The sequence below is a fragment of the Akebia trifoliata genome, chromosome 11 (genome assembly GCF_017979445.1).
Source record: "Akebia trifoliata isolate Shusen 1 chromosome 11, ASM1797944v1, whole genome shotgun sequence".
Taxonomy (NCBI): domain Eukaryota; kingdom Viridiplantae; phylum Streptophyta; class Magnoliopsida; order Ranunculales; family Lardizabalaceae; genus Akebia; species Akebia trifoliata.
The window spans coordinates 9970040-9979833 of record NC_141385.1 but is presented as its reverse complement, the minus strand read 5'-3'; the positions used below and the strand labels follow the sequence as shown (position 1 = coordinate 9979833).

General features: G+C 33.2%; 1 protein-coding gene across 1 annotated transcript; it reads right to left on the bottom strand.

The window, feature by feature from the left end:
- Positions 1-7409: 7409 nt before the first annotated feature.
- CYP78A6 (cytochrome P450, family 78, subfamily A, polypeptide 6) lies at positions 7410-9471 on the bottom strand. The gene is made up of 2 exons (XM_086417150.1): positions 8454-9471; positions 7410-8347 (listed from the first exon to the last, which is right to left on the bottom strand). The coding sequence occupies exons 1-2, from the start codon at positions 9417-9419 to the stop codon at positions 7730-7732; spliced, it is 1584 nt and encodes a 527-aa protein (XP_086273276.1). The 5' UTR covers positions 9420-9471; the 3' UTR covers positions 7410-7729.
- Positions 9472-9794: the final 323 nt, after the last annotated feature.

Here is a 9794-nt window from a genome sequence, read left to right as displayed (position 1 = left end):
GTGTTTAACCTAGATCCCAATCTTATAGGTCTCCAGTTCCAAATTGGGGCTTAGTCTAATCGTTTTCAATTTTGTTCGTTGCGTAAAGACATCTCTGAAAAGAAGAAGAATAAATATAAAATTAAAAATTTACTTTAGATTGGCAAGTAGAGTTATTCCATTGAGGATTATGGTACAAATATTTCAAACTTTAGAATATATATATATATAAAGTGTGATTTTGGAGAAAAACTAAATTTTATCAAAAATAATTAAAACTAAGAAAAACCTACAATTTACGAAAACCTTGGGAGAATGAATCCACCAAAATAAGCTAATTAAATATAATCATAATATTCAAGTTCTTGACAGATAATTCATATCAAGAATCCAGCTAAGGATCTTAATTCGGAATATTTTTCATTAAAAACCCTTATGAGATAGATCTAATTAATTGGCAAACATTTTGTTTCTTTAAAATATTTTATTGTACAATAATCTTCCATCACAACGAACACATGATATAATGAATTTTTATTCCATAATAAATTATCACGTTGGGCATGATAGATAAAAAAAAAAAATTGAAGAATACTTAAGATCCAAGGTTGTTGAAGAGAGATTTATTAAAAATCTTTAAACATACGTACAAGAAAAAAAATGTTAGAATTAAATTTAGTTAGTTTAAAATTGTTTCATCAATCTCTCTAGAATAGGAGATTAGCCAAACATAATCATGGAAAAACAATAAAAAAAAATATAAAAAAATAATTATCTTTATTATTGATGGTCTCCTTGAACAAAATCTTCCTTGTTTTCCAAAATTATAATAAAAATAAAATCAAAACCTAAAGCTAAAAGATGAACAAAGAGATTGGGAGGGGAGAGGGAGATTGAAAAAGAGCCCCAATACTAAAGAATTAAGATCTATAAACAAAAATTATGATTGCCTTTGCTATAAGTTTTTGCCCATTTAATCTAAATTAACTCTCCTACATAAAATAGAAATATCTTCTCATCTCAATTAAAATTTCAACCCCACCGATTTTATCCCATTTTAGTAATCAAATAAAAAATTATGTCCAAAATGGTAAAATATGACAGATTTAGAGTCTTTAACTTGTCTCGCATATTTTACTCATTAAAAATCTAAATTAGCTTTTCTTCATGAAATACTAATTTGTTCTTCTCTGAATAAATTTTCTAACCCCATGATATTTTCCTAATTCACTGAGTCAAAAGTCATGGTCAAAATGGCATGACGTGGCAAATTTAGAATAAAGAAAAACTTGATTCTATCAATCCAAGACCATCATATCTCTTGGACTGTGTTTTGACTTTGAACTTGACCTTTAACTTTGACTTTGACTTTGATAGTTTTTCCATTATTTGATTATTTCAATTTACATTTGTTTTGCCTGTAAGAAATGGATATAAAATTAAACCTTTGAAATTCGTGAAAATATATGTAATTTATGATGAATTAACTATTATGCATTAATTCAGGAAGAAATCATAGTTCTAAGTTAGAATATACGGTTAAGTGTTCTATAAAACAATGAAAAAATATACATTTTTAGACACTTAACAAGTTTCAAAATTTTATGTGATTAATTTATGACAAGATCCTCTAAACAACAATGATTAGGATCACCAAAAAATAAAAAAGATATATGAATGTATTAATAACGAAAACAAATAAAGAAATACTTTAAAAAGAGATGAAGATGCAACCCATATAAGAGGAGGTAAATCTTTAATTAATTTGATTTTAATGTGATTTCAGGTAATAGAAATTACGATTGAGTATGAATTAGACATTAGAGTTCCTTTAGCAGGTACCACACTGATACCTTAAAATAGATATTTGAATTGGATTGATTGTGCTAATAGTCTTGAGGTATCAGATTAAATAAAAAACCTCCAAAATGATGATGATGTGGCAACACCTGAGTGTGTAACTAGTTTATAATTATTTCCTTGACATAAGAAAGATTTATAAACATTTTCCTTTATCTTTGCCTTAAGAAGATGATGGCAGATTGAAGGATTATCTAATTGGAGTTTGACTAAAGAAAATACTATAGTAGGACCCATTATCCTATAGACTATGTCCCTTTATATGTGATTACATCCATATAGCTATATAAGTAGACATATAAGACTAGAACATATTTTTATAATACATCACCATATCTCCATGTATGTACTTATAATATACACAAGTAAATAATATGCATTGCAAGCATAACGGCAACTTGTTTTATTCTATGAAAATGACTATTGGTTGTTAGAAAAGGGGACCAATGTTTCTTCTTAATACTTGTTGACATCATGGCCTTTTTATTTTGATAGAAACAATGTTTTTTTGTTGACTGACCCCACATACATATATATATACATATGAGGTTTCTTCGAAGAAACAATAACCTAAATATATATTTTTATCGACTATGGTCCTGAGAAGACTATTATATAAAATATTATATGTTTGCATGAAGTTGCTTAGGCAATTTCATTCATTTTTCTATCAAACTGATGCGTGGTGCAAAAGCTATCAAATTTTATTGGATGTTAGAGCATCCAAGGAGTAAAGTAAAACATGTAATTCATAACTTTAAACAAATTTCAAAAAGTTTAATTTTTATATGTTTAATTTTTTTAACATTTACTTGGGTGTAACATTTACATGTTTATGTGGCAAAAAAATTTCTTTGGTACCATAATGTGAGGTGCATATAGACCAAAAAAAGAAAATATTGATTTGGATCGGACACACGTCAACTTGATTAGTGTCGAGTAGTGGAAAAGTACTCTCATGCAACAGAATCCCATCAACAGATAATCACGGGATCCTCGGAGCATGAAATCGATCATAAAAAATTAAAAAAAAACAAATTGTAACTGAAGGAAACGGTCATCTTAGGGTTTAAGAGACTTTGGATCTATAAATAGAAGAGTGGAATCTAAGATAAAGGACTTTAGAAGGAATTTTTGTTTTTAGGACTTAAATTTGATAAATAATGCTTATGTTGAAATTTGTACAGGTTGCATCAGTCCAGCAACTAAATACAATATGAGTTTATGTTGTTGGGTTGTTTATGATACTCAGCACTTCATATGTTTACAATGATAATCTCTTTACATCCACGAATGTGCATCGCAGTATTGTATTATAAAAACTCTTAATAGAAATCTTAACACCAATGGATGAAATATCAAACAAAAAAATCAAATGTAAGTGGCAATTTAATTATAGTGTTTCTAAAATTATATATATAACCCCTCCCATGGCATGTGTTAGAATCAAAGAAAATCTATGATTCTAACCCATGCCACGTCAGGGGGCGTATGAGAGCATGAGTCAGAGGGAGCGTCAGAAAATCATGACTCAAAAAGAAAGAAGAAATTCTTTTTAACTAAACTTGAGACTAACTAATTAGAAAGTACGCTTTTCAAATTTCAATATCACAATATACTATTTTAATGAAAGTAAATAAGATTTTATCAGTGTCTAAGAAAAAGATTATTATTATTATTAGTAGTAGTAGTAAATTTAATATATTTTTTTGGCTTTAAATTTTAAATAAATATAAATACATTTTGAAGACAATTAAAACTTAAAGATATTTCGAACTTTTTAAGATGAAGACAATTAAAACTTAAAGATGATGATACAAAGGCCATGGACCTTCCTTCTGTGCCAATCAAATCAAGATGAACAAAAATCTAGATCGATTTCTTATTTAAAATTATCTTGATTCATAATAAGAGTTGACAAAAATATTTGTAGGCGGATTTGCTTTATTAGATTTCTTGATGTGATAATATGCCATCATGACACTTGACTATGTTGAGGGATTTGTTTCCAAATTTAGTAATCTAAATTAGGCTTAACCCCTGTCTTCCTTCCCTATTTGTACTTTTTCTTATAGGGTCCACAAGCTTATGACTTGGGATAATCCAGCCATCAATAAAGGGACTTGTTCATGTCTTGTAGATCATCCTTCAAATTTTTATATTACCAATTGTTATGGTATAAAAAATTTCACAAAATTTTCATTGTACGTGTGTCCTTACCGCAATTCTCGATAATGAAAGAATGGAGTTCACAATTGAAAATTCTTAAATAAGCATGAATGGAGTTTGTTCGATTATGCCATATCACATAAATGTAATAATTGGATGATGCATAAATATGCATATTGAATCTCTGATGGATGGCTCAATCTTAATCTTTTAAAAATATACATCTCAAATTCTACGGAGTCACCAAAGCACATTGAAATATATGATCGCCTAACAATTATAATTTATCTCAGAAATAAAGTTTAAAAAAAAAAAGAGATAATCACACTATCATGAAATAATTAAAAAGGAGCAATCGTCGTTGAACAAATTCAAAACATTATATAATATAATAGCAACCTACCACTATAAATGAAAACAAAGACACAACTTCCATTGATTCAAAGGTGTCAGAAATAAATTGTATGCATGTTGCTAGACTAATCGATCGTGTCATATATCTCAAGAATCAGGATCCAGAATAGTGTCCCGTTCCTATAGAATAGGAACAATGTCTACTTGGAAAGTTTTGGTTGGTGTTTAACAAGGGTGGAGCCAAGATTTTAGTCATGTGGGAGCAATGTAAGAGTGAAAAAACCAATTGTGATGGCAGCTAAGATTGTAATTTTTTTTATGTGAGGCAACATAAGAGTGTAAACTTTCTTGTGGGGACAACTAAGAGTGTAAAAGAGTTTTGTGGGGGCAATGTAAGAGTGTAAAAGTTTTTGTAGGGGCAACTAAGAGTGTAAAAATATAATTGTGGGGGGGCAATAACGACAGATTTTTTTTATCCGTCGCTATTATTTGTTGCAAAGGGTTTCAATAGGTACCCATTTAACTAAATCGGAATCGAATACCTCAGTTCCGGATCTCTTTTTATTGGAACCGATTAAAGCTAGGTCTAAAATGGAACCGAACTGATAGAAATTGAATCCGTTAGGTTCTGTCCAATGGGTACTCGCAGATACCTGAAACTAATTTATTTTGTTTAGGGTTTAGGGTTTAAGGTATTTTTATTTCAAAATAAATGCATGTTATATAAATTCTTCAATTTTTCATATAAATTGTCAATTGGAACTTAAAATGAGTTACTCTTCTAAAAATTTATTACTTTTAACAAAGATAAATTTTTTTTTTTAAAAAAATCTTTAATTTTTATCTTTAGTGTATAACAAATTATAACTAAATTAACAATTTTGTGGATAATATTTTAATTTTTTGAAAGGAAATTTTTTTTTTTATAATGATTTGAAATACATTTTTTCTCATTCAATTCTTGAGAACTAGAATCGATAGGTACCTATGATTTTTGACGATTCCGATTCCAGTTCCATTTATTTTAGAGCCAGACCCATACCCATAATCGAACTAACATAATGATTATGGTTTTAAGTTCCTTAAGAATCAAACCAGAACTGACCCATTGACACCCCTATCTATTGCAATAGCTCATTACTTCCTAATAAGTTTGAAAATTCTTATATGGGGCATTGCATCCACTCGAAATCCGCCTCTGGTGTTTAAAACACATTGGACTCCTAAACAAATTGTTTTCTATATGGCATGCAGTCCTATGTATTTTAAATTTTAACCTAAACATGTCATGTAGACATCATATGTTGTTATAGGAACGAGACACCATTCTAGATCACTATTCATATCTCAAAGTATTGAAAAAAGGGAGAGGGGGGGGGCTATCAAAATAGCTCTTCTTTGGTAAGTCTCATTTCATAATTAGATCATGGAGCATGATGTCAATGTGGCCCCCCATAAATTTAAATGGGATTACTAATAGGCAGTTAGAAGAAGCAATGACTCATTATAACTGATTTAACTAGTAGTCAAGGAGTAAGCATATAGTACTAACAACATAATTAATTGATGTAACAGGTCACCATAATTATGGGATGATTCAGTAAACAAAGTCCTTATCGTTTACTAAACGCAGATCATTGATTGGTAATTAAATGGTGACACGTGTGAATTTTCAAGTTCTTTTCAATCACTCTCACTAGGATTAGTCTCTAAGGGAACATCCATTATTCAGCTTTGAATGCTTTTTTTATTTCACTAAGCCTTGTCGATTTAGCCAGCTTAGTGGCTAAATTAATCCCATATTCTCTCTTTGATTAAGGCAGACCTGATGGGTTCATAGGACCATGTTTGTGTGGGTCTCGATCATGGTCCAACATATCAAGCCCACTTAATGAAAAAATGTGGACCACACTTATTTAATAAGATTAACCTCTCTATATTAAGCTGGTTAAGAACATGCACTATCAAGGAAACCAATTCGAGTTTGATCCAATTATAATATACAATCATCCAATACATCAAAAGCACTTAGGTGTTAATGACGTTAAAAAAAAAAAAACAAAAAATTTAACTCTTATCTCGTTCGAATTATAATACACAACCATTTTTAGAGGTAGAGCCAACCTTGGTTGGGGCCTATTATGTGACAGCTTTCACTTGGGTGTTAAACGATGTGAAATGTTAAGCTCTTATCTCTTTGAAATCATAACACAACCATATTTGGGAGCCGATGGACATGGGGACCTATTTTGTGATGGCTATCATTTTGGGCCCCCCAAATAATTATTGTCCCAATTTGCCCCTTTGGTCCCCTCTCTATTAGGGTTTTTTTTCCTTTGGCTCCTTCCTTTTTGATTCTCATGTGATCCTATCTCTAGGTCGTTCCCTCCTTTTTGGTCCTCAAATGATCTTTTCTTGAGTTGTTTTTTTCGAGATTTAAATCTAGGATGTGACTTAGGTACTCACCATGTCGTTCTTTCAATGCCACATCGCTACGTGCAATCCAAACAAGTAACGCTGACCTTTTGACACGAAAGATTACAATTGGAGTGATTCTAATGAGAAAAGACCTCTCTTCAACGATTGACACAAGTCGTTGTGTGCATTGGACAGTATTAAAAAAAAGTCTTGAAACATGAAGATAATGACTTAACAATAAATGGCAATGCTCACGACACAAAACACAATTGTAATTAGAGATGTCAACTCACTATATAAAGGATAAGATCGAAAGCATAACTACAAAAATTCTCTTTTCCATTCGTTAAATTTGGCTTAATTGCCAGAGTGAAATCTCAGATACATCGAATTATATATAAAAATGAGTATTCAATATGATGAAAGAAAAGGAAGAGGGAGGAGGGGGAGGATTTTTTTTTTATATATTTCTTTTTTGGCATAAAATAAACTATTAAAATGTGTGCCCACTTTCTTCACTACTACATCCAACCCTAAAATGTGTTTCTAGGTGGGTAAAGTGAGCACAAATGGTGGGTGCAAATAGCGTTGTCCTTTTAATTTTCATCTTGATAATTGGCAATGTACCGTATTAAAGTGATGTTCTGTGATGGAGACACAATAACCGCTAATCATGCCATCATGTTGCCAGATATGACATCATCGTTTTATAAAAATTTTACTACTACTATTACGGTTTTACCCACATTTACAAGTTACAGTAGTCAAAAACGTAGAATTAAAAATAAAAAAAAACAAAAACAAAAACAAAAAAACGAAATTAAAAAACTGAACCGTCGAAAGCTTGGACCACCAACAAGAGATCGAAGATAAACAGATAAGGTGTATGGAGAATTAAACACCACACCTGCACACAAAATTTACATCCTGCGAAGGATCAACTGTAAGCTTATCTACGCCGTGGGCGCACTTTAGCAGTGAGAGGGTTCGCCATCTCGCATGAGAGCCTTAGCAACTCAGACATGTCAACCGGGTTATGATCCAGTGCTACCCACTCGTACTCATGTAAAAGTGACGCAACCCAAAAGTTGACCGTAGTCAACCCTAAAGCTTTTCCTGGGCAGCTTCGCCTGCCCGACCCAAATGGAGCGAGCCTAAGGTCTGATCCCATCACTGAGAACTCCACATCAGCGTGGTTAGACATAAACCTATCAGGCTTAAATGTTAGTGGATCAGACCACACGTGTGGGTCCCGCGTGATGGCCCACATGTTCACCATAGCTGTTGTTCCCGCTGGCACGTGTTGACCATCAACAGTAGTATCTGTGATCGCCAACCTAGCCCATGATAGAAGTGGGCCCGGAGGGTGTAACCTGAGAACCTCCTTCACCACCGCCGGCAAGTACTTCATAGACGGAATGTCAGATTCCGTCACAGCACGTGATTTTCCAACCACTTGATCAAGCTCTTCCTGTACCTTTGATTGGATATCTGGATGAATCACCATCCGCGCTAGTATCCACTCGATCAAAACCGCTACCGTATCGGTTCCTCGAAATATCATCTCCTATTAAAAAGAGAAGGATTATTATTTAATTAATTAACGACATTTTTTATTCTAAAATTAAAAAAATAAATAAATAAATAAGAAACCGGTTTTTCAGTTTTCTTACCCAAAGAACAGCGACCATATCCGGGTCGGATAATTTATCGGGTCCTTGAAGAGACAACAGTACATCAACGAAATCCCGGTTTTTTCCTCCGGTTTGAGCTCTATGTTGAGCAATAATCCGATTCACGAACCGGTTAACTTTAGGGACAAGTTTAGAACATCTGAACCGAATTTTTTGCGGGTCGAACCCGGCCAACCAAGGAAGATGGTCGGACCAATTAAGCTTCCCTAATAACTCATACCCTTCTTCAACCAACCGGCTTAGTTCAACCGTTTCGTTATTAGTTGAACCAAGTTCATAATTTCGTCCAAATACAGAACACATCATGTTATTCAAAGAGGCCCGTTTCAGTGTATCACGAACACGAACTTCTCCCGTACACCGACCAATCAAAGAAATCATCTGAGCCGCTATTTCAAACCTCTGTGATTCTGAACCGTTGATTTGCTTAGGACAAAAAAGATGAGTGGCTGCGATTCTTCGAAGAGTACGCCAATAAACACCATAACGAGCAAAACCAATCGCTCTATCAAACATCAGACTATAAGCTGATTCCTTCACTGGACGATCAGCGAATACTGAGCTATTTAACATCTCTTTTGCTACATCAGGGTTACATGTAATAATAACCCGCGTATCACCAAGACTGAAAGCCATGAGTCGTTTTGCACCCAACCGGTCAGCCATGGCTGCGAGCCGATGGTGAGCTAGACTCGCCATCAAGTTCATGCTTCCTACGAAAGGGAAACCTCTTGGCCCTGGTATGGACTTGGAGTTGGGCTTTGGGCCGTTTTTTAACAAGTATTTCCCCCAAGCTGGGCCACCTGGGAAAGCCCAGTAAAGAAGGTTGATGGCGAGAAAAGATAAAGAGAGAAGAAAAATAGAGGAGAAGAGATTTTGAGAAGAGAAAGCTTTGCATTTGGAAGCGAGAGCGAAGACCCATAAGTTTTCTATTTGTGTTCCCATGGCGGCAGAGGAAGCAAAATGAAGAGAGACGAGTGTCTTGGGTCGAAAAGTTAGTGTGTGCGCGCGCGCTTATATAGAGAGCGATATAAGAAAAAAAAAACAACTAAATTAGAGTGTTAATCTTCTACTACAGAAGTTGCTTACTTAACCAACTACGCATCTAATTTGTTTTTACTACGTGGAACATAACTTCGGACCAGTCAATAAAAAGGTTTCTTTGATTATAGTTTTTAGAACTCGACCTCCACCGAGTTGAGTCAACTTGGTTTACTTAAATATATACAAATAGTTTTAAAATGGTTATTTTAATTTCGAGTTATGATAATCTAACTATCCCATGTGGCATACTCAATCGACTACCTAACATGACAAGTT

Coding starts and splice junctions, on each gene's coding strand:
- CYP78A6 (XM_086417150.1), bottom strand. CDS start 9,419: ATGGGAACACAAATAGAAAACTTATGGGTCTTCGCTCTCGCTTCCAAA. Junction 8,348..8,453: donor ATATGGTCGCTGTTCTTTGG/GTAAGAAAACTG, acceptor TCTTTTTAATAG/GAGATGATATTTCGAGGAAC.